General features: G+C 43.0%; 1 protein-coding gene across 1 annotated transcript in view; it reads left to right on the plus strand.

Annotated features, from left to right (window-relative positions):
• Window positions 1-23,499, plus strand: part of PEX14 (peroxisomal biogenesis factor 14) — a 72,785-nt gene extending 49,286 nt beyond the window's left edge. Inside the window, exons 4-9 of the mRNA XM_048967972.1 lie at window positions 6,004-6,126; window positions 12,499-12,584; window positions 14,925-15,027; window positions 16,288-16,385; window positions 19,648-19,739; window positions 21,678-23,499. Of these exons, the coding sequence (XP_048823929.1) occupies window positions 6,004-6,126; window positions 12,499-12,584; window positions 14,925-15,027; window positions 16,288-16,385; window positions 19,648-19,739; window positions 21,678-22,143 (968 nt within the window). The 3' untranslated portion in view covers window positions 22,144-23,499. The remainder of the gene's footprint in view (window positions 1-6,003; window positions 6,127-12,498; window positions 12,585-14,924; window positions 15,028-16,287; window positions 16,386-19,647; window positions 19,740-21,677) is intronic.
• The last annotated feature ends 683 nt before the right edge of the window (window positions 23,500-24,182 follow it).

Below are 24,182 nucleotides of genomic sequence, written 5' to 3' on the forward strand. Positions count from 1 at the left end.
CCATTCCAAAACATGCCACGCAAGTAGGTTGCCCTTTCTTATTCAGAGTGAAAATACTTTGATCCAGTTTTCTGAAGACAATACTCATTTCATGAGAATATTTAATCAGTAGAAAATAGGGAGGATTTAGTTTGTTTGTTTAGTATTTAACCAAGTGAATAAGGCAGATTAGGGGAGGGGGGGGACTGGACCCATAAACAAGGTGATATATAATATTTTTTTTCGTTCTCCTTTTAAATAAATACCGATCAGCTTTATGTTCGGAGACAATAGGAGCCGTTGGCTTAAATTTGCAGTTTACTGTATTTATGGCTGTAATATCAAGGTGCTGCCGTCGTAATTTCATGCCCCAATGAGAAGAGCAAGGTCGAAGCAAATGCTTCCATCGGCATCTGCTAACACACTAACTCATAAACAAGGCCCGGCTGGATCAGGTGGCACGGAATAATACAGGCTAATGAAATACAGCACAGCTTTCCATTACTGTTAGTTTTTACAGTGTCGTCATTACGTGTAATTTATGTTTAAAAAATTCAATTTTATACAAGGCTCTGGGAAATAGGGGTCTGCAGGTCACCCGACGACTTTTAACTGCTCTGAGAGTCCTTATTGCACTCCACTGTTCCAACAAAAATGTTAATAATAAATAAAAAAATCCCTCTTTTTCTTTTTCTCTGGTTTGCATATCTTGCTCTGTCCTTTTAATTACAAGTGGCCTAAGGAGAGTTCGGGGCTCTGGCTGGTGTCGGGAGTTATCCTCTTTTCTGATGCTCCCAGAGGGGGGTTACTATCTGCTTGCTTTTCTTTCCTCTATCAATCACCTGGGGTCCTGTAAATGGAGTAAACACAGCTGAGGAGAGGGAGATACTTAACAACCTCTCTCCCAAACCCTCACCCTCTGACATTGCCCTCCTCTCCTCCATTACACTTCATTTTATTATAGACTCCGAAAAGCCTGGTCAGGAAGAGAAACTGCTGCCAGGTTTGTTTATTTATTTATATTTGTAATGCCAACGTACTTTTTGGCTTTAACCCCTTCCTCCCTGCTTGGCTGGCTTGAATTCTTAGCACTGCATTGTCAGGCAGGTTTTCCTTCCTTACAGTAGTGCTGTGTTACTGAGCTCTGAGCACCTTTATCAGTTCTAAATAGAAGTATATCATGTTTCTTAAAGATTGGTGCTGCATAATTAGCAGTCTCCTGGATGAATTAAGCAGTAAGGATTCAAAGCTCTTTCGGCAACTTCTGAAATGGTTTTTATTATTTGCATTTTTCTGCCAAATAATTGAGACCTCTGATTTTCACTCTGATGTTTGGGTGTCTGTCCACAATATTTCAGTTGGAAGTGCAGCAATAGGATGCTTACATTCAAATAGAGGGTTGCAGTGCAAACGCAGGGTAAGGAAAAGAAATCAGCGATGTTTCTGAGACCTCAGGTTATGTTTCAATGTCGGGTTGGGTTTGGTCTCATGAAAGCCCCATGAACAATGGTGGAAGAAAACAGATTGAGAGAGAGTGCCTTTTGACTTCTAGAATGTGTTGAACTAAGCACAGGATGGACCATAGCACAGATAGAGTCACACAGCACTGCATGTAGCCGACTGAACAGGTGGAATCATTAGTCTGGATCAGATCCCAGAAGGTTTTTATGATGCTTCTTTTAAAATGTGTCCATGTTCTTTCTGAGCAGGGTTGACACAGTGGCTTCCAGGAACAGGAGCGTAATGCACTTTCGAGATGTCTGCAGTAGGTCTTCCTTTCAGTCACGTGCTCCCATGCACAAGCTTGGTGTGGTCATGTAGTTTACTGTCACTAAACAAGTTGTCCAGATCTATTTTGTTTTCTTCTGACTAGAAAGTGTGTGCACGTGTGGGGCAAACAACAACAGGAAACCCACTTTGCTTGGCTCTGCAGAAAGGGAGGTGTGGTGATGGCTCTGGGGCGGTCTGCCAGAGAGGTAATAGAGGTGGAAAAACACAAAAGGCACTTAATTCTTTCCACCAGAATATTTTCTGTCTTCCTAACCAGAATTTTTTTATCCCTGCAACAAATGCTGCCTTTGGCTTGGGAAAATCTGGCGTGAGTTACTGGATTGAGCAAAGCAAGGAAGAATAGGAGAAAAGAGACACAGGCTCAGTGGATGGGAAAGGAAGAAAGGGGTTGTCACTGATGTGTCAGAGAAGATGAAAAACCTTAAGAGTTCGTCTAGTTAAGCTCATGCAAGGGTTTTGCATTGCAGTTAAATGCTGCTGTGTTTTGTCCAGAAAATGGAGAGGGTGGATTTATATTTATTTATCGGGCTCACATCTCCTGAATTTTAGTTTCTGACTGTGCCAGAGTCTGGTTCTGCCCTTGGAGCACCTCTCATATCTGTATGCTCACTTCCTCATCTGCAGAGTATGCCTAACAGTGCTCCTCTACTTGAGAGTGATTATAAGAGGAAAAATATTTTAATGTATACAAGGTCCTTAAATTAACTAGCGGTGGATATTATAAAAGGACAGAAGTTCTTGGGCAGAGGGGCTTTTTGTGCAATACCAAAGGTGGATGTTTTGACAACCCATTTTATTCTCCAGTTCTGTGTTTGACTACAATTTACAGAGGCTGAGTGATCCCTGAAAACAGAGCGGCAGCAGTGGCAATCACAAAGGAGGGTCAGCGAGGACCTTGGAATGCAAAACAGTCGTGGGCGCTGGATAATTCAAATCAACACTCTGAAGCCTGGAAAGGAAATTTTAAGGCTTTGTGAAAATTATGACTAATTCTTTGCTAAGGCTGTGGTGCAGAAGAGGAATGAGATGGATGGCTGGGGGAAGGGAATAGGTTTGCATTCTGTAGGGCTGTGAAGGCAGCTTCCTTGCATCCTTCTCCTCAGCTCAGTCCTTGCTCAGTACCCTCTGCGGTTAGATTATTCCTTGCAGATAGCAATCAACTGGAAGGAAGTGTGTGTCTAATTTGCATGAGATTATTTAAAACAAAAAAAAAGGTCTGCATTAGTCAGGGTGATGGTAAACAACGCAAAGAGATGCCTTTTATAATATAGCTGTGGCTCAGCTTTCAAAGCCAAATATAATTCACTTACAATTGGCAGTTTCCTTTATTGTTCCTTTTAACCTTTTGCATTCTGCATGGTCTTGATCTTGCTGAAACTTTAGGACGACTGAAACATTTGTTTTCCGAAGCGTTGAGAAAATGGATGCAGAGCAATTCTTCTGGTAAAGTGGGCTTATTTCCTTGAAGTACTGATTTCAGAGTGGGTTACATGAAACACAGAGCTCTGGTTTTGTGGCACAGCTTTGGCATCCAGGGGAAGTGATGTAATTTTGGAGTTACCAGCTTCTAGATTCAAACATTGCATGGATCAGGGTTATTTAATCCAGTGATAGAAGAACTGTGATGAAATTCAGCTTGGTGAGATGTTGGAGCGGGTGACATTTTGAGCTGATTTAGAAACTCACACTTTTCTATGCAATTAATACATGGAGGTTGAATAATTTGGGGCACAGAAAACTCACTCGTACTGAATGCATACATGGGTGTAGGTGGTGAATCTGGAAAAAAATCAGTCCAAAGGGAGTTTGATGAGTTACTTCTAAATGCCCAAAGACAGCCTTAGAATATCTCTTACATTTTTGTTTGTGTATGCCAGAAGTGACAGCCATGAAGACAAGCATATTTCCGAGTGCACGGCAGCCTGGGTGCAGTGCAGATTCACTCCATAGGTATATTTAAGGAATCAGCTCTGAGATCACTCCCTTGATGCTTGGAGGCCTCGATGGCAGCACCTTGGAAACGTCTTGTTCAGGTGAATAAAAAGGAGGTGTTCCAAGGTGACAGCACTCCTGGTCTTCTCCAGTAATGAGGAAGGGAGGTAGCTGTGATGTTCTTTTGTATGATACTTCCAGTACCACGAATGAGAGCTTCATAGGGCAGAACAGTCCAGGGAGGTAATGACAATTTTAATTTGCAATACACTGAACTCAAAAGGTTTTCCTTCATTCTGTTATTCGCGTTGGCTTTTTCTTCACCACGTGGCAGGGTTTTAATGGAAGCAGAGATACTTGAGTGTCACCAGCTGACAAACTCACTATAATGCTAGGAGGGCATTTTACCCACGAAAGACTTCAGGTCTTTCCTCAAGCAAGATGAGGATCAAAGGGGCAGCATGGTTGGGAAGCAGTGAGTGTTGTTTCCTGCTCATTTGTAGAATGAGGAGAGGATCCTCTGAACTCCCAAATGCTCCTAAGTGTTAAATATTTTCAGATTTGTTATCCTTGCATGGAAGTAGAACAAAACTACCCCCACTCTAGTAGCTAGGAGCTACATTTGCAGCCAGCAGCTTATATTATCTTGTGTGTCTGTCTCCATCTTGATGAGATTCCATAGCTGCTAGAGATCTGCAGTGCTGGCATCTGTTTATGCTTTCTCCTATATTGAATAATTAGGAGCTGGTTAAAACAGTTTCTTTCCTATTAGGACTTATCTTTTTAACATGGATTAGACACTGCTTTTGTGACCAGAACAGTAGGCTGAGCTGATGTGTCCATGTGCCTTTTATTACTCTCACTGCGAGTCTTGTTCTCTTCTGCTGTGTGTGGTTTTGGTTCCTTATTATTTGAGGCGTGCATCAAATGAAAAAAAAAGGAGGGGATTTGGTCAGACTGCAGGACCAGGGAATAGGAACTTCAGGTTCCTGGTGCTGTTTCTGACACTGGCAGTACTCCCTGATGCAACCCACCCAACTTTCTCTTCACGGACCTCGAGTGGAGATGATGAAGAGAAAGAATTCACCCATTTTCCCCAGCTGCTGTCATGTTCACACTTAATCCCCACAACACCCATGTGAGAATCAAGTAGTCTTCTCCTTCTTTTCTCAATCTATTCCTTTGAATCCGTAGCTGCACCTCCAACCTCTGGATGTTTTTTCATGCGCTCTGGATGTGCAGTAGAAAGCCTCGAGTCACTTCAGATGTTTCTTATATCAGGACTGCTGGCATTCTATCTGCTTCTGTGCAGGAAAATAACATACAAATAACACCCAGCTGTCCTGCCCCACATCACGGTTGCCATCTGAGCGCTGAGTTCTTTCTCCAGAGGATGTTTTCTCCTGTTAGGAAAAATAATCCAGCTGTGCTTCTTTCTCCACAGATGCTGGTCATCGTGAATCCCGTAGCTGCTTTTCTTTTCCCCCTTGTTGGCCAAATCCTTTCCACATGTTGTGGCCAATTACAGATGGTCATCCTGGCGTTTCCTGATGGCAGGAGTGACTGCACCAACGTGTTCCATGTGTGCAGTGTGACTGCAGCTCTGCGTGAAATAAAACCCAGGCTGCCCTAGGGCGGTCTAATCAGGCAGCAGTAGGCTGGGGCGATGCTGAGCTGAAAGTTTGGGCTTGGCCTTGTTTTGATCTGTTTTGTTATAGTTTTATTTCCTCCTTGCATTCTGTGTCCCATTCATACTAATCACAGTCAGTCCTGATTTTTTCTTTTTATTTCTGCATTTGTCATAAAATAAAGCAAATTATTCCCGTCTTCGGAAACGATCTAGACTAATTAGTCGTCTAACCCAATAATTAGTTTTTTGTTTCCCTGTCTGTTTTCATGCATTATTGTTAGTTTTTTCCCCTCTTTTTTTTTTTTACACCATTACAGATTAAAATGAGCCACATTTGCAGTTGATGGTATCTTTTTTTCGGAGGAAGAATGGAGAATTGCAATAGAAAGCTACTTCAAAAGCAGCAATAAACTCAAGGATAAATTAAGGAAATTGAATGAGCCACATTTGGAAGCAGCGTTGAGGCTAATATTCTGTCGCTTAAGGTTAAATTGCAGCAGAGAAAGAGGGAGAGATTCCAGTGAATCCAAAATTGGGGAGGCAGTACTGCTCAAGTTGGTGACAAAATTCTTTGCAGCTTGAAAAGGTTCTGCCTTGCTTTGGAATTTAATTATGTGTGCATCAAGTGGGTAAAGGTGCTAAAAATGATCTCATTTCCTCTGCTCCCCCAGGCCTGACAGATGAAGAAATTGACCTGGCTTTTCAGCAGTCGGGCACCAGCACGGATGAGCCGCAGTCCCCAGGTCCTTCTTCGCAGCTGGTGCCAGCTCAGCCTGCTCACCCTGTGGTGTATAGTAAGTAACCCCTTGAAAAGCATTTCTGGGCCTGATCCTAGATTTCAGTTCAAATAACGCTGTAATTTTTGTCAGAGTCAGATACTGAATGTTACCTTGAGTGCTCTCCATGCCTATTGATGTCTGGTGCGAGATGGAGCTAAAAAACCATATTACTCAAGGAAAATGAGGTACAAATGGTCTTGGTCTACAAAAATAAAATCCAACGCAAACTAGCCTATGACACCTCTTGTCATGAAAGGTTATAGTCAATAGAAATCAGCTTCTGACTTGCTCTAAGGACTTGAAAAAGCATTTATCTAGTGTGGGACAAACTCTTCCCTTCTAAAACTAAGGGTCATGCTTCCCTTCATCAGTAGGATTTCCTAACATATAAACCACTAGTACACAATAGAGCTGATAGATTCTTGGATGGAAGGTGATATAAAAGTACATCATTATTTCATCTGTGCTTGAGAACTTATTTTCTTAACTAGTCAAGCAGCTGAACAGTTAATGCCTTGAATAATTACTTGAAAGCACTTTATTTTCAGCAGGAATAGTAGACCAGAATATAATGTCTTCTGGACTTAGTCTGTGACTTCCCACGTGTGAGTTTAAGGTCTGGCACATTGGACTGCCAGTGTGACTGAGTTGTAAGAGTGCTCTGAAGTTACAAATAGTGATGACCATTTAGGAGTGATGCTTATTTTTATCAAGATTTCTATCTCCAGTCTTAATGAAAGAGGTGACAGCAGAGATGCTGTGTAGACAGAGTGAATAGGATCGTATGATTTTGTGTACAAAATGTACTCCCAGAGAATTTTTAAAGTCCCAACATAATCTCTGTAGGCTTAAAATTTACATATACATTTGCATTTTAAAATAAACCTCGCAAAAAAGTATCTAAGCTCCAAACAATAAAAACCAAAGTACACACCATTAAAAATCCATCAAAAGAAGCTGTTCAGCTCACATGTGTGGCTGGCAGTTTGCAAAGCGCTTTGCTTACCTGCTGAGTATTAGGAATTGGATTCTGATATTGTTCCTAAGCAGTTCCAGCTCAGATACTGACCAGCGTAACAGTTTGCTTAGGGCTGTGTTTATTGGTTTATGACACGGTTTTGCTGCTGTTAGAGGTAATACTGGACTCGTTCTCTGAGTTTTGAAATACTCTGGTTTGCTACAATCTGGGAAGAAAAACATTTGTGATGGAGTCCAGTTCAGAGCTGGAATATTTCTTAGGGTTGTACTGGGGTGTGCTGGTGAGCGCCAGGACTGCATTCTGCTGAGCTAATAATACCTGAAGTTCATAGAAAATGCCAGAAAAGCAGAATCTGAAGAAACAGCAAAACTGCTGAAGAATCAGTGTCAGATCCCTGTTAGTGCCATCACTTGGGTGCTCAGCTGTCTCCCATCAGAACTGAACAATGCAAGAGTTGATCTGCTCTTACTTTGTAGTGTTCTGTTAATACAAGGACAGCAGGAAAGAAGTGTGCAGTTCAAACTGGAAAGCACTGTTGTTGTTGTTCACCCTTACAGCTTTATCAATTTTTCCCTCTTTTACTGTTTTGGTTTTTCTCTGAGCACCAGCTTCCTCTTTCTTGTTAGTAGGTTAAGAATCTTAACTAATATTTAAAAATCAAACAGTTCCCAGGAGCTGCTCCAAAAAGATCTTGGAAAATATTATTCTGTAATGCTTAGAAACTGAAGGTGAATAAAAATACCACCAAAGCCAAGATTTTTTTAGGAGTTTTGATTGTAAACTTATGCTCTAGCTTTGTAATCTGATTAATGCTTTTTAAGTAATCTGAACCAAAAGCTTCTGCCTGTGAGCCGGGTTTGTTTAGCAGCCCACAGCATCTGGGAAGCAGTGGCAGTAGGTTGGTTGGGTATTGTTCCTCTCCTCTCCAGCTCTTCTTTGTAGACCTTCTGTTTAATCTTTAAATGGATGTATAAAGAGAAGAAATAGCTGAATATGTAGGTTGCTCCGAAAGTAATGCCTCCCATTGCTTTCATTGGAAACTACAACACCTAGAAAGGGCACAATAATACTATTTGATAGAGCAGATTCTCAGCTACAAAGCCGTGTTCTTCAGCATGGACACGACCATTAGTTGTGTATTTTCATCAGCAATGAACAGGAACCTGCATGCTGCACTCATAAAAAATCTGCACCAGCAGAGGCGACCACTGCCAGTATCAGCACTGCTGAAATGCACCAGCCACCACCTCACTGTGCTCGCTTCCACCATTTGGTCGACCTAAACATCCAGCGAGTGTCAATGAATGTCAGTAGCTAAAGGACTAAGGAAATAGGTAGACTGCTAAATCCAAAGGTTGATTTGTGGGTAGGAACGTCTTAATACTGAAAGTGGTGACAAGATTATTGGTTACATGTGCTTCTTTCTATGGATGACATCTGAGTCTCTTGTGAAGCAGCAGCTGATGTGCTGGCTCCAGTTAGGTCTCAGAGACTAGGAAACACTTTGTGTTTGATTTTTGAAATTTTTCCTTGTAACCTTGACACCTCTAGACCAAATGGTGACACTAGAGAGAGGAAATTACAGAGCAAAAAGAAGAGAAATTGTTGAGGTACTGTGCTGCAAAGCACCAACCAGTGACTTGAGAAACCTCATTTCTCTTTGTTCCCCTACCGCCAAGGTTCGTGTTTAAGGGCTGTAAGAACAGTGGGCTACAGGTGCAGAAGTTCAGGGTGGCTTCAGAACCATTTCAGGAGTTCATGCCAAGCAAACAGCTGAGCTGGTGATCTTGCCAGCAGCTGCAGTGTAAGATGTCCACTCTTGTGAGTCAGAGCAATAAATCCTGTGTGCATTTTTCAATTTTATTTGCTTGATCTTCTCCTGCTGTAGTCAACTCAGGCTATTCTTGTTTTTGAAGTTGCAGGAAATAATGTATACCACATAAATACTTCCTTTTGCTCAAATTCTACTGCTGGTCTACATATTACTCAACGTTTAAGTCTTTCATTGGAAATAACTCATGTCAGAGCTTTCTTTTCCTTTAAGAGTTCAACAAGTGTATTTGTACACACTCACAGTAGCGTAGTTCTTATATGCTGAACTCCTGGGTTTGGTTTAAGTAACTTCAGGGGGAAAGAGAGAAGAGTGATGCTTTGAAAGTTTCTTGACGCTGTATTTTAGCCTAATATGATCTCTACTATTTCCCCTCCCTGTTCTGGAGGAGTAACTCCTTCCCTCTGGTTTGTACTTTTGCCAAGAGGTGTCAAAACTGCTTTAAAAAAAAAAAAAAGGCTTAAAAAAAGCTTGAATTTGATTAATGTAGAGAAACAAGACTTTGCCTGACTGATAATAAAACTGATAAATGACATTTGAATTACTTGTAGCGGTAATTTATTACATAAAATATCTTTTATTTGACATGCGATTAGTTGCTGGAAGCATCACTCAATCTGACTAGTTTAAACATGCTCTAAAATGAACCTCCAGTAAAAAAAAAAAAACCCAAAAAAAAACAGGGTTGTCTGCTGTTGGCGTTATGAAATATACTAATCCAGCAGTGAGGACAAAAATCTGACTTTAAATATTTAAATGATTAATTGGGTTTATATATTTTTCTACCTTTCTAACCTTTCTAATTACACGCAAACTCAGGGGAGTTCCTGAGCGAGGTGTGCAGGGCTGTGTGCTGCTTGCTGCTATTGCCTGTGCTCTTCCCCATGGTGTTTATGGTCTCCATGTATGCTATTCTACAGAGATTTTACACAGCCTTTAAAATAAGGCATAATGGGCTCTCCTGCCTTTTGGATCTCCTCCTGCCCCTGTGTCTTCATTAGGATGGAGGCTGTAGAACACAGGCTGCTTTTTCCTACAGTTAAAAATGGTGACTGGAATCCAGACTCCTGTCGCTCTTTCCCCATCTCCTCTCATGGGTTCACTGTTTGCTCTCTGAAAATCACCTTTTCTGGCCTCGGTTTCTGTGGTTTTATATGTGGTTGTTAGTGAGGGGCTGACCTTACTTGGATGCACGAAGCCTAATTAATTGATGTCAAGAAAACTAATTCTGAGGTGAGTAGGGATCTTCAAAATAGTGTTTGCTCAGGAAGTGCAATTTACAGTTGCTGCAACAAATGAAATGGACTTTCAGCTGGAGAAAACATTGGTGTCCTTCCCAGGATTTCTGAGGCAGAAAGGTTCAGTGCCTCCTGGTTCCTGTGCCCATTCAGGAAGGGTTTCATTGCCCACAGGCTTGCTGGGCCATGAGTGCTTTTTCGCTTTCTCTGAATTTTTTTTCCCAGCTTTACAAGTGGGGAATTTGAAGTCAGTGTGAGCTGAGCCACTGGGAGCCCTCCCTCCACTGCAGACAGAAAGAAGATGGAATGTGGATTCCAGGCAGAGCTGTGACATTCTTCATAGCATCGTAATATTGATGTGGTCAATGCACATCTTTACTGTGTCCCTCACGCACTGAGTTTTCCTCTCCACCCCCCTCACTTTTTTTTTTTTTGCCACAAGACAGAATTATTTCACACATCTCTAAAACGAGTAAAATGGCATTTCAGCTTCTTGTCTTTATAGACTCTCTGAACTTTAGGAAAGATCAATCTGGTCCCTTTTCATTAATAATGAAAACCAGGGGGCAATAAAATGTTCTTAGCTCCAGCATTGCAAGAACAGAGAGAGAGATGAGGGAGGTGAAAGGGCAGAGGGGTGGGTGCTACAGGTGTGCCCATCCTGCCCTCAGGTCACTGCTGCTGGGGACAGCCCAGGACAGGCTGCAGCTGGACACACTGACCTCTGAACTTCATTAACCACGTGCAGTAGGCAGCTCAGCACTGTCAGGGAAGGATGCTTTCAGTCAGGAGCTCAAGGCAGAAATTGGACACTGGGGGGAATTCAGAGTTCAGGTACCAGAAACAGCCATGGGAGCAGAGTGAGGATGGGGAGCTGGGGTGGAGGGCTGGGATTTGCAGCAAGACTAGCCAAAGATCATTTTAAATCCTGACATGTACGCAGCCAGTTACTGCAGCTTAGCTGATGTGTGTTAATTCATTATGTTAAAAAGTTATGATAATTTGATCGTGTGCCTAAGTTCCAATACAGCAGCCAAATCAGCCCCAAACACTGCTGGTGTTACTATTTGTGGGTTCTGGCAGAGCTGCTTTAATTTGTTCCGATTTCTGGCCAGTGGATAATCTGAGAAACTGTATCCTAAATGTAGAAGAAGGTGGAGGTGCCAGTGGTTGGGTCAGTGCCTGTCTGGAGGACCTGGGGGCTGGGATTGGGAATAATTGTTGCAGTGAAATTCCTGAGGAAGACCTCTGCAACAAGAAAAATGGCAATAGGTGAACGAGGCAGAAAGGAGACGAGCTTCCAGCCATGTCAGCCAGCTGAGCACAAATTGAAACTTTGGAGAACAAACTGTGTTCCCTAGACGTTGCAGGTCACATATAGAGTTGGATCTGCCTGGTTAGAGACTGCACACCAGCCTCCTCCTCATCAGTTCTGCCCACATCCTGCCACTGAACTTCAGGGAAGATCACTCTGCATCCTCTTTATTAAAGAAAACCGGGGGCAGTGCAAGATTCATTAAGGGAACTGTGAGGGAGGTGAAAAGATGAAGCTGGTGGAAAACTATAGGTGTCTTCTGATTCTGCTTGGAGGAGCAGTGTGCCATGTCTGCTTTGTTCTGCAGAGTCTTTGTGCTCGTGTGCAGAGTTGTATGTTACATGTGTCAAGTTTTTCTCTTCCCCTTTAGCTATCTCTCTTTAGATATTTAATTGCATGTTTTGTCTTTGCCATTTGTATGTGCTTTGATCCCTATTCACAATAACAGGCTTGAAAGACACTATATCCTTCCTTATTGAAAGGGTCTGTAACTGCTGATATGGTGTTTATAGACCCATTTATTGCCCTAGCAGTTTTTTGTTCTTCCACTTAACACTTCCTTCTTCCTTTTTTCTGCACTCTTCTGAGGCTTTGGCTTTGTCCTCAATTTGTAAAAATTGCAATACTGAGAGGAAGTGGTATTCAAGTAATGAGTTAACCTTAGCTAGCAGTGACACCACAGTTGTCTGGGGTACATGCAGTGAGGTTCAGAGTGTCTTTTGCAAGGAAAGAATAAGGAGAAACAGCAGTTGTGATTTGTCTCCTTTTGACACCTTTTGCAAGGCCATTGTCAATGAAGAGGTCTGGACAGATGCTTCAGTGTTGTAGGGATGGGAGCCTATGTGCTGTACCTGAAGGCTACCAGCATCTTAATGCCCCGTCCATTAAATCTGTGCCTGCTAAGAAGCAGAACTAGCATTGTTCAGTGTTCTTTTTACTGATAAAATGGGCATACTGGGAGAACAGTTGAAAAGGTTGTGACCTGCATTTCTTCCCATGATTATTTCTTGATTTTCACTTTTAGATCCACCTGGCTCCAGATGGCGAGATTATGGGGCTTTGGCTATCATCATGGCAGGAATTGCATTTGGCTTCCACCAACTTTACAAGGTAATATTTCTCTCACTTCTCCCAACAGCTTGCTCTGTACTCTGAGAAGATGATGTTATGCTGCTTGTGTCCAAATGCTCAGGTTGGTTCTAAGCTGGTGAAGCATCTCAGCTCTTCCTGCCACTGCCACTGGTATATCTGAGAAATGTAGGCACTTCACATGAAAATGTGCAGTCAAAAGATGGCAAGCAGTCAAATAATTTTCAGCAGTGGATCTCTTAACTGCTAGAAGCAAGGTCATTTTCATCACATATATAAATAAAAACTTATTGAAACTGAGCACAGGTCAGGAAAGGGATTTTCTCAGCATGGGCCAGCAGATATTACTGTCATATCCACAGCCTAATGGTTTGTGCACTGCTGATCCTGCACCGTGCATTAACAAAGTCTTCTTTGACTGGTTGGAAGGTTGAAAGAAGGTGCTAACTTCCAGCTCTGCCATACATCCCATAGTTATATTCCAGGGAGCTTGGACCAGCATAGAGCAAGTGTGTGTTCTCTTGTGTATGACGGAGGCAGGAGCCTCTCCTTCTTGTGCAGCATTTCTCTCATTTAACATACTTGTTCACTCTGGATTTACTTTTCAGCGTTGTGGTAAGTGACATTAGATAATGCTACAGCCTTTTTTAGTATAAATCAAGAGTTGGCCTTGTTTTTTTTTAACTGAATTTCTTATCCCGTCTTCTCATTCATTTTCTGGATCTTAAAGTAAGAGAAGGAGGCCAGATTTAGCAACGTGTTTTATCTGTCAAGCAAAGTTACACGACTTAAGAGGATGGCTTTTTCTGAGCTATGGTACCCCTTGTTTTTTATGTTAAAGAAGTGATGCCAGTTTTACTGATCTTTTCATTCTGGTGAAGAGTGATGTGGCTGATCAGTGTCCAGAGAGATGTTTGGACAACAGCTGCTGGGCCTTGCAGACCTTAACACATTGCTGTTACTCAGTGACACGTATCTAACACATATTGATGATTTCCATAACATTTTTGGCATGATGTCATTAATGCTATTAATACATCCTATTGCTGTTTTCTTTGTTTACAGATTTTGCTTTTCTGTCTATCCAAACCTCATAAGACATACTGTGCGCCCAACAGAGACCCGTATTGTTTTATAGGAGTCAGAAATCTTTGGAGACAGTTGATAAATTCCCTCTGCCCTTCGTGGCATTTTGAGGGAGTTTGCAAATAGTGATTTCTACATGAAAGATAGGATGGTAGGATAAGGCATAGTTGTCCATGTGTGTTCTGTAAGAACTAAAAGAGAACTGCTTATGAAAGTCATCAAAAGCTATTTAGTTTTCAGAATGTCTGAGTGCAAACATATGTGCACACATATGTGTGGTGAGGGCAAGAGCTGTGTACAGCAACAGTGAAATCTTAAACCAGTGCTATTAAGTGTAAAAGAGTGCTGTCCCACACGTGTCAGTTTGGATAATGAGCTCTGTCTCAGAAAGAGTTCTGAATGCATGCCCCTACAGGGTGTGTGCACGCATCAAAAGCCAGGGTGAGGAAGAATTGATAGACGCCAGTAGGGTTGTATCCACGTCCTAAAGCATTCTTCTCTCATTCCTTTTCACCTGCTGTTTGTTGTACTTTCTGTGCTCATCTTAGAGTGCATATTCAATCCCTATGAATAGTGCTGGCAGAAGGATCTGTGGTAGGAGTTGTGACCTGTTAGGCAAAAACCGTCCTCCGCAAGGGCAGAATGATGTAGGTTTCGTGGCTGTGTGATCTGCCTCCCTTCCTATGGTAGCTACCTTCTCACTCCCTTTAGATTCCTCAGTTCTTTCTTACTGTTCTTAACTTTGCTCCATCTCCTTTTTCTTCACCTCTCTGTTCCTCTAGATCTCTGCTTTCCCCTCCACTACTCTAACCTTCCCATGCCAGAGTTCCCAACATAACAACTTTTGTTCCCTCTCTCGTGCTTCCTCTGTCCTTTCCAGGTCCTTTCCCTTCTTCGTCCAACTTCTGCATTATTTGCCTTGTTGATACAGCTCAAATACTGTTAACACCCTTATGTTTGCAAGCATAACATCTGAAATTGTATCCTATATGTCAGTGTTTTTTCTCTAGATGTCGTTGTCCCAGGGGACATGAAACAGAGTTATGAGCTGCACCCCCAAATACAACCAAAAAACTCATATCTTTTTTTCTGCAATTTCTCTTAATGCCTACGTTAGAAGGAATTTCTTCTTTCAGCCAGGTGTGTGGATAAATGATCCCTGGCTCTGTGATAAAGACTGAGGTTTGGACAGTGGGCTTTGAGGTCGTTTCAGAAGGATTAGAAATTTGTTTTGCATATCCCTGTTTCCTAAAAAAATCTATGTGCTCCGTGCAGAAATACCTACTCCCTCTCATCATGGGAGGCAAAGAAGATAGGAAACAACTTCAGAGGATTGAGTCAAACATTGCTGAGATGAGTGGCAGCGTGACACAGACAGGTAAAGATTAATGACTCCATCAATTCACCCCTCAAAGCCTTTCTCCCTGTATCCTCCATTCTGCCAAGACCCCCACCCTCTTCTTTCCCTACATCTCCACTTTATGTGGTGACTTCATTTATCTGCTCTGAGAATCTGTTCACATTTGCAAATGAAGCCGCCGTCATTTCGGTTTAATTTGAAATTGCTTGTTTACTGTCGGCGCGGCCTCAATTAATTATGTTTTTACGGAAAGGCTCCCAACCTCAGAATATTAATAAGGGGAATAAAATGACAGCCTTTCGGAGGGCTGTAAAGTTCATTTTTAATTTCTGCTTCTCTGATGTTTTCTGGGCTTTTTTTTTTTTTTTGGTGTTTTCCCCCCACTTTCCATCTGAAAATCCAGCGCTGGGTCAGGAGAGTCTGTAATTACTGTGCCTCCCTGACCCTGGCCACCTTCTCTGTTATTGACTCTATAGGATGCCTGTTCATTACCTGATGCCCTAATGATGGTCTGGATTAGCTGTTACCTGTCATACCAATAGAGTTTTTAATTTTATTTTATTTTATCAGCTTGTTTACTGCCTGGAAGCTTTGGATAAAGTGCCAAAGTAGAAAAAGTTCTCCTGCAACTGGAGTTGGAGTCTAGCAGTCATTCATCAGTATTTGCTGTGGTGTAGGAGGGAAACACTGGGTGTTCTCTTGAATTAAAAGGAAAAACAGACAAAGAATATGCAGTTGATGGGATGGAAAAGAAGTGTGATTTTCAGTAGCGTTTGCTAGAGGTATCGGGGTGAAAAAGCTGGTGGGCTGAAAGCAGGAGGATGCTAATTGCACTTTTTAGTGGCGGGTGTGAAGATAAGCATCTTTCATTTCTCATGCTACCCTGAGGTCAGTCCTGAGACCAGCCTCGTTCCAGGCTGGAGCTAGCCCCAGAGTTTGCTTGTGTGAGGCCCGAGATAGATAAATGATACAAACATTGTGTAAGTTCAGGGAGATGTACAAATCATAAACCAATATAATTAGAAGGGAGAGGTTTTGGACGGATATACTGTGGGCTATAGACATCTATACAATGGAAAGATAAACTAGAAATACTGGAGGTTAGATGCAGTGCAGGTAGATTACCCGTAGTGCAGATAAATCATATGGATTAAAGTGAGCAGGCGGGCATAGATAAATTAGATATAGTAGAAATAGAGGCATCTTTGTGGTTAGACAGCAGGAAGGACGTGTGTGTGTGTATCTCAGTTTAACACTCTCCTGCTTTTTCCCTCACAGTGACTCAGTTACAGACAACTTTAGCAGCTGTCCAAGAAATGCTCATCCAGCAACAACAGAAAATCCAGGAGCTCACCCAAGAACTGGCTGCTTCGAAGGTATCCACCTCCAGTTCCTCACTTTTAGAACATTACCTAGAAGACACCTGGCTTCTTTTGTGTCCTCCTGAAAAGCAACTCATTAGGGTCACAATCCAGCCTTCATCTGTAACGTCCCCCACCAGTTTCTTTGCATCTCACATCAACGTAGGTTGTCTGTTTAAAGCACTGGATTCTAACTGGCTACCCAATGAAATACGAGGGCTGCTCCAAAAGTAATGCCTCCTGTTTTATTGTGTTGGCCCACGATGTCAGAGGTGGATGTTGGTGGGATGGCAGTAGAGGTTAAACCTTCCCACCAATATTCTGTTACGTTTAGCTGCTGTGTGACAGATGGCAGCAGAGAGGCAGTCTGACAGAATGGCTTCTGGCATGGAAGTGTGTATGAAGCAAAGGTGCGTAGCTGAATTCCGCCATGTAAAAAAAAATGCATCCATTGACATTCATTAACATTTGCTGAACAAGAGTTTGTGTAGATCGAATGGTGGGCATGAACACAGTGAGGTGGTGGATGGTGCAGTTCATCAGTAGCAAGAGTGGTCATTTCTACTAGTGCAGATTTTTAAGAGCACAGCATGCACGCTTGTGTTCAACAATGGCAGCAGTGCATAGCTAATGGTGTGTCTGTGTTGAAAAATAGTGTTTTGTAGCTAAGAGTTTGCCCTATCAAATAGTGTTAGTACTCCTTATATCTGTTGTAATTCTCATGGAAATAAATGGGCAGTTTATTTTGGCAGTAAAGGCACTAGTTCTAGCTGGTTTGTATCCTTACCTGTGTTTTTAGGTAACCAATTTTAACCAAAATAGTTTCTTTCTGGCAATGAGACAATTCTGTTTGTCTCTGAACTAATTTCAGCTATCGGCCTAAGCATTCTGTAAGCCATTAGGTGCTGGTTAGATGTGAGTTGGGATGGATTTAAACCAGTCAGGCAGAGATGGCACCTTCCTTTCACTCCTAAATTTGGGGTTATTCAGGTTCCAGTAATCTTTCGGTATTCTTAGTACAGGGAGAGACTATTCTTTCTCCTATTAAATCTCTTGCATAATGCCTTGTAATCTTCTCTCTGTAGCACGAGTGCTTGACTTCTCCCCGTACCTATTCTTTAATCTCATACAACCCCTTTGATGGCGTGTAACTGGTGGGCCACAGCTGACTATGTGGTGTGCACACTGTACAGTAGGAATCCCTCAGTGGCACAGCTGTAAACCCAACCATGAAAGTCAGTTTATGGTCACAACACTCTACTTCAATTTTCTTTGGGAACTGTGGCCTGTCAGTGGCCTGGAGCCAGTCCGGAAATTGGAAAACTGTTTTCAGGTCGTAAGTGTTAAGATTAAGGCCACATGTTGAGCTTTAAGAAGGGAAAAGGGCATAAGAGTCTTGGTGGTTTAGAAAGTCTTAAAGAAGTTTTTCCTGCCCCCCCTTCCACCCCCCACACTGAAATGGTAGCACACATTGTTATGATATCTAAACCTCATGTGTACAAAGACAAACTTGGACAACCCCACAAACCAAAGAATAAAAGCTGTGTTTTCTCAGCTGTAATGTAAGTTTTTATATCTGCTTTTCAAACTCCTACTGGCATGCTGTAAAAAATTAAAAAGAGGGACTTTAAGTAATTAAAAAACGTACATAAAAATTCGAGGCTTGAGTTTTCTACAACTGTTTTTAAAGAGACTGGCTAAAAAGCCCCAGATGTCAGATTTTATTTCTAAATCCTAGGCATCTGGCACCATATGTGTTTTGGAAATTTGAGTCCTTTGCAGGCCAGTGAGTGGAAATCACTCCCTTGTTAACGTGCTGCTGTAGCTTTCAAGGTCTTGGAGAGCCAGAACAGTGGCTCCTGGATTCTTGCTGTCTGAGGGCTGGGAGTGTGAATCTCAAGGGAACGCATCTGTGTATATCACAGCCACTACAGGCTGGGTTTGCAGCCCACAAGTCCCTGTGCAGGGTGCTGGCTGTGGAGGTGCTCAGGGCTGCCCAGCACTGGGGGAATTCTGACTGTAGTGAGTATGGGGTAGAAGGAGAAACCAGCAGTCCTGGCTGCAGCTCATAGGAGCTGGCAAGAAGGAGGTTTTGCTATTCCAGTCCTGGCTTCCTTCATCGGAGAATTTACTAGGATTACCTCTGGAGAAACTCTCATAAATGCATTCATTCCTATTGGCTTTTAGCAGCAATTGCTGTGGGAAGTGTTAGAAGGGAGTGTTCTCTGGTCCCATGCTCAGCCCACCACGGCAGGAGTTGGTACAGTTTGGATGGGGGTAGTCGTAATGTGATCTCTCTTTCAGAACGATGTTCCCATTTTTCAAGTTCCCAAAAGGGTTAAAAAAAAATATATGCTGAAAGTATTATCTGCAGCATGTTCTCTTCTGTTGTTACCTTACTCTAATTTCTGCCTGATATCCCATAGCAGTTCAGATGCAGTGCTGACAGCAGCTTCCACGAGTTACTTATCATCTTTCCCCACCAAACTGCATTCATTGCTTTGAAATATCCGAGAGGCAGTGCCTAGTCCAGCTGCTTCCTGGAGATACAATCTGGTAACTCAAGTGTAGCTCTGTTTGTTCAGATCCAGTGCAGAAAGTTTTTGGAGCTTTCAGGCATAATTTATCAGTCCACCTCTAAGCACCACCGAATGCAAGTAATTGACTCTTTATTTCCTGATCTAGGAGTGTTAAACCAGTTGTTAATATGTAATATTTGAATCTATTGCCTCAGCTAAGCGTAGTAACAGAAAAGAGAAAGGGCCTGATTTGGTGCAACTCCCACTGCCTTTCTGGATCCTAGTGCTCTAGAAATCATTCCATAGGTCAGTGACAGATAATTTGGTTTACTTCTTTGTGTTTCCTTCTTCGTCTGACATGCTGGTGAAAAGCATGCTGCACAGAGCTTGCTTCATCTGAATTCTCAGTAGTGCTGGCTGCCTTCTACAGGAAAAAAAAAAAAGGTCCTCTTGAGATGCTTCAGCAATGGTTGTTAGAAACAAGATTAATTAGTCCCCAAAACTAAAAGCAAATATTTGAATTGTTGAAGCGCATTGAAACAGTTATTATTTCTGATCGTTGTGGGGATCCTTTAAGGTCCTTCTTCATTGCGGAAGTTATTTTGTTCTGATCTGAGATTTTAAAGGATAGAGTTTATCCTTAGCACTTGAGATTCCCAAATGGGAGGAGAGGGAAGATGAGATAGAAAAAAGGTGACATTTTTGAGCTATCTCTGGGTTCGTGCTTTGATCTTTGCATCTTTTTTTCTATGTTATAGGCCACAACTTCCACCAACTGGATTCTGGAGTCACAGAACATTAATGAATTGAAATCTGAGATCTACTCATTAAAAGGACTCCTCCTGAACCGGTATGGGTGGAATATATTGATAGAAGATGATTGTGTGGGGAAGGGTTGCTTTCTGGGATTCTCTCAATCATAGAGAGGAAAAGCATTTCCAGCAGGAACTAGCTCTATATCCTGTTATTGCTATTTTAATAATACCACTCCACTATCACTTTCTATTTGCAGGTCTCAAAATGCTTTTCAAATTTGCCTTAAATCACAGAGTGCTCTGGGTAATTAATAATTACTAAGATTTTTCCTTTTTGTTTTTGATTGAGAAATTCTCTGCCGTTCCCAACAGGGAGGATGCCTCCCTCCCACCTGGTTTGAGGGGTTGAGTGCATCTGAGCTGGCCACCTCTGTTCTGCTGTAGAGAGAACCAGAGGTGGATGCAGTTTGTGTGATCTGTTCATGGTTAGGGATAACCAGGTCAAATGACACTTCAGCAGAACCCGTTCTTCTCCACTGGCTCACTCAGGCATAGACTTATTATCTATAGATGTCTGAAATGATAGTAATACAAATGCCAACCTATGGAATAAGTTATAAGATGAGGGATCAGATCTCAGTGTTTATCAGCTGTTGACCCTTTGATATGACTCCCTAACTTCCTCCTTCATACAAATAAGTCTTCTCAAAGCATCCTTGGCACAAAGTCTTTCTGCTGTCTACTGATGGCCAGCAGTAGAGAAGCAGCAGCTCTCCAGAGTGGGCAAGGGTGAGAGCTGGCATTAGGGAAAAATCACTCTTTTTATGCAGCTTTAGGCATAAAAGTTGTTTTAGGTGTTCACTTTCCAAAAAAAAAAAAAAGGCAAATGATTCTACAGCGAGGAGGCAGCAGCAGCACAGCCCAGAAAGACTCCAGAATGAATTTGTTGATTGCATTTATGATACTGGTTGAATGCAGACGTTCACTTATTGCACTCTCAGGAGATGGAGGCTAGATCAGCAGAGTTCTTCCATGGCTGGTGGTGGCAGTGAGAAGAGGGAGGTGAGAGCAGCTTCTGTTCCTAGTTAAGCGTATGAAAATGGACTCTGTTGTGCACAAGCACTCATTGTAAGAGTGTAACCAACTTCGGTCTGCTTTGCTTTTACCCATGGCACAGCCAGTTCACCTGAGGGGCATGAGAATCCCCTCCACACAGCATCCCAGACACGAATCTGATACCTTTTCATACTCCCACTTTGCACATACAAAAGCAAGGATGCATGGGGAGTTCCAAACCAGACATGCTTTTCTGCTTTACTCTTCATGATGGATCACTTTCTGAGGGCACTGCCACTCCTTACTGGACTTAAATTTGTCCTTTTTGGAACTTACATTCTCCTTTTAGAGATGGGCATTAGCTTGGCACTGTCAAATCCCTAAAGTCCACCTGGAGAGGACTCACTGAGGACAGTGCAGCCATATTCTCAGCTGGAGCAAGTCAGTATGTCTCCATTCAAATCAGAGAAGCTAAGGCAGTTTGCAGCAGCCAGGATCTGGCCCAAACAAGTAAAGTGCGTGCTGGGACTAGGAGATAGAGTCTGGACTGTAATAAGGCAGCATGCAATAGCTGTGTATCACAGTGGAAGCGAGAGCCAGGTGGTGAAATTTCTTGGCGGAGGCACAAGGAGCAGATTTCTCTGACTTCTTACTCCAGTGGGAATTTTCCTTTCCAATTAATTAGTGATTGTTTTATAAGGGACACCCATGTCTTTCCAGAGGCAGCATTCCCGACTGCTAACTTACTCTGTGAAATTGGCCAAACAAAATCAGTTCTGACTCAATTACCGGTTGCTTGTAAAGCACTTTGAGATTCTGGCTGAAGAAATGAAGTGGCCTTGTTCTTGTTCATTGAAGTTTCAGTCCTGTTTTACATGGCTTCCCCAGTACAAATACTATTCTCTCTAATGGCAACCCCTCTGTTTTTAATAAAAGTCCCTTTCTTTCCTTTTCTTCCCTCCCTTCTCCCCCCTAAGGAGGCAGTTTCCTCCCTCCCCTTCAGCTCCTAAGATCCCATCGTGGCAGATCCCAGTGAAGCCAAGCTCACCTTCCAACCCTGTTGTCGCCAACCACAACAGCAGCAGTGACATCTCACCTGTCAGCAATGAGTCTACCACCTCCTCACCGGTCAAGGAGAACCACAGTCCTGAGGGTTCGAAGGTCAGCTGCCATCTGCTGAGCACCGAGGAAGGCAGCAAGGCAGTGATTGATGTCAAGAGCCAAGTGCGGATGGAGGTGCAGGGTGAGGAGGAGAAAAGGGAAAACAAAAGGAATGAAGAAGAAGAAGAGGACGATGAGGATGATGACGTGAGCCACGTGGATGAGGAGGAATGTATGGGTGTCCAGACTGAGGACCGGAGAGGAGGGGATGGGCAAATTAATGAGCAGGTGGAAAAGCTACGAAGACCTGAGGGGGCCAGCAATGAGAATGAGATTGACTAAGGCACCCTGGCTTCTGCTGATGCTGCTGTACATCTTCCCTAGCCTCCTGCACTGTCCCTGGTGCTCTCCCATTTTGTGGAGTGCCACCATCCCTTCCAGTGATTCTTCCATGATTGACCTTGAGCAGGGTCGTGATTGCCTGGTGAACAAGGTGGGCCGTTTCACCACATGGCTGTGCAGCGTTGCAGTGGCTTCTTCTCCCCTCCCAGGCCCACCTTCCCCCCATGAGCTGGGGTCACTGCCTAGGCTGGAAGACCAATCGCCTTACCATGCACCACAGCAACAGAATAAGTCCCCTTACAAAACCATCCAGCATCTCCTGAAGTGGTCAGCCTCTTTGCTACGTCCTGGAGTCCCTCTATCCCGTTTCAGAAACCTGTCTGCCCTGAAGTCTTTGATTTCACAAGCCTTTAATCCCCATATAATCCCCAAAACAGTTCTCGCTGTTTCCCACAATATCCCTCAATTTTATTTCTCAAGCTAATTGGTATTCTATTGCCAAAAAAAATAACATTTTAATTCCTCACCAGATCTCATTCTCAGCCACCTTCTTCCAAGCCTTATGCCAAGCCTCGAATTCCTGAAACTACCTAGTGTTTAAAAACACTAAATTTCTGGTGGGGTCCAAAGAACACTGTTTCCACCCCATGTGCTCTCTTCCATTCATCAAAGTGGCCTCTTGCTAGGGACCAAGTCCAGGTTTCAGGGCCACAGTAAAATGCATGAGAACAGGTGGCTTTGTTACTGATTGCTCCCCTGTAAAAGGACGTCTTAAAAGATGACCCCACTCATGGCAATTACTCCCCTTCTTCCTCCAAAGACAAGGAGCTAGCATCAGTTTTTGACATCTTTTATAGCTGTCCTGAATGAGATGATATCAGATGCTGAAATAAGTGGTTAATTTTGAATCTTTGCAATGGTTCTGAGCTTGTTTTTCTCCCTAAGTGAGGAGAAAACCCATATTAAATGATCAGCTGAGACCTGCACCTACCCAGTGACAGGCACCTGCTTCAGCAAGGCAGTCTTTACAAGAGAGAGAACAATTCCAGCTCTGAGGTACACCACAGGCCCTCTTGCCCAGTCCAGCCATTATTTTTTTTTGCCTTTTTGGGGCTATATACAAATCAAAACGGTGAATTTTGAAACCTCTCATTTGCAGCATTGTGTTCTCAGCTGTTAAAATGGTGGTGTCCAATTATATTACTCACTGCATCAGAGCCTCTTAGCGGAGCAATTCTTGTAACAACTGAGTCTCACTGTCCTCACTAAGCAAGCGTGCTCGTCCGTGTGATCATGTATAGATTTCAAATATAAAATATGATTGTATATAATTGTAATAAATATGAGTTACCACTATTTAACACCAGGCTGTTACTGGATTGCTGTGGCTCTTTTTTGGGGGGAGAAATATACAGGGTGGCAAAGGGAGGAAAGTGGGCGCGTTATGGAAATGCAGTCCTTATAAAATGTTTTCTTGGTGGTTGGTTTATTTTCTAGCTGCTCCAGTCCTAGGTTATGTCAGCAGGAGGCAGCGCAGAGAATGGTGGAAATGCAATACACAGTTCAGTGCAGACAGCTGCGACAGTACCGTAATTCTAGGCTGCCTCCATTGTTGCAGAGGGTGAGATGGTGGATCGTGGGTGAGTAAAATGCAGCTCCTCTGGTCCCCTTCCTCCCAGCAGGAGGCTCTGCAGGGTGCAGAATGCAACGCCGCACTCCGTTCCACCCCAGCAGCAGGAGGTGCTGAAGGCAGTGTGTGAGATATCCCATGGCCCTCAGCCTTATCTGCCAGCAGAGAATGCGGTGCCGTGTCCCGTGACTGCTCTGAGCCCTGCCATGTCAGTGCAGAAGCCATTGAAAGAAGTGGCATCCAGCACTTGCAGCTACTGCAGTCCCATCTTTGTTCAACAGAAGTATTTGGCTCCCTCCTAAAAAAGAGGGATTTACTTGATTCCTGAGTATTTGGGTGTCTGGTACACAGTGACATTTTCCTGCTCAGGGGGAGCGAAAGGAACCTTCATATTACTGTATTTAGACCT

Source organism: Lagopus muta, chromosome 21 (genome assembly GCF_023343835.1).
Source record: "Lagopus muta isolate bLagMut1 chromosome 21, bLagMut1 primary, whole genome shotgun sequence".
NCBI classification, from domain to species: Eukaryota; Metazoa; Chordata; class Aves; order Galliformes; family Phasianidae; genus Lagopus; species Lagopus muta.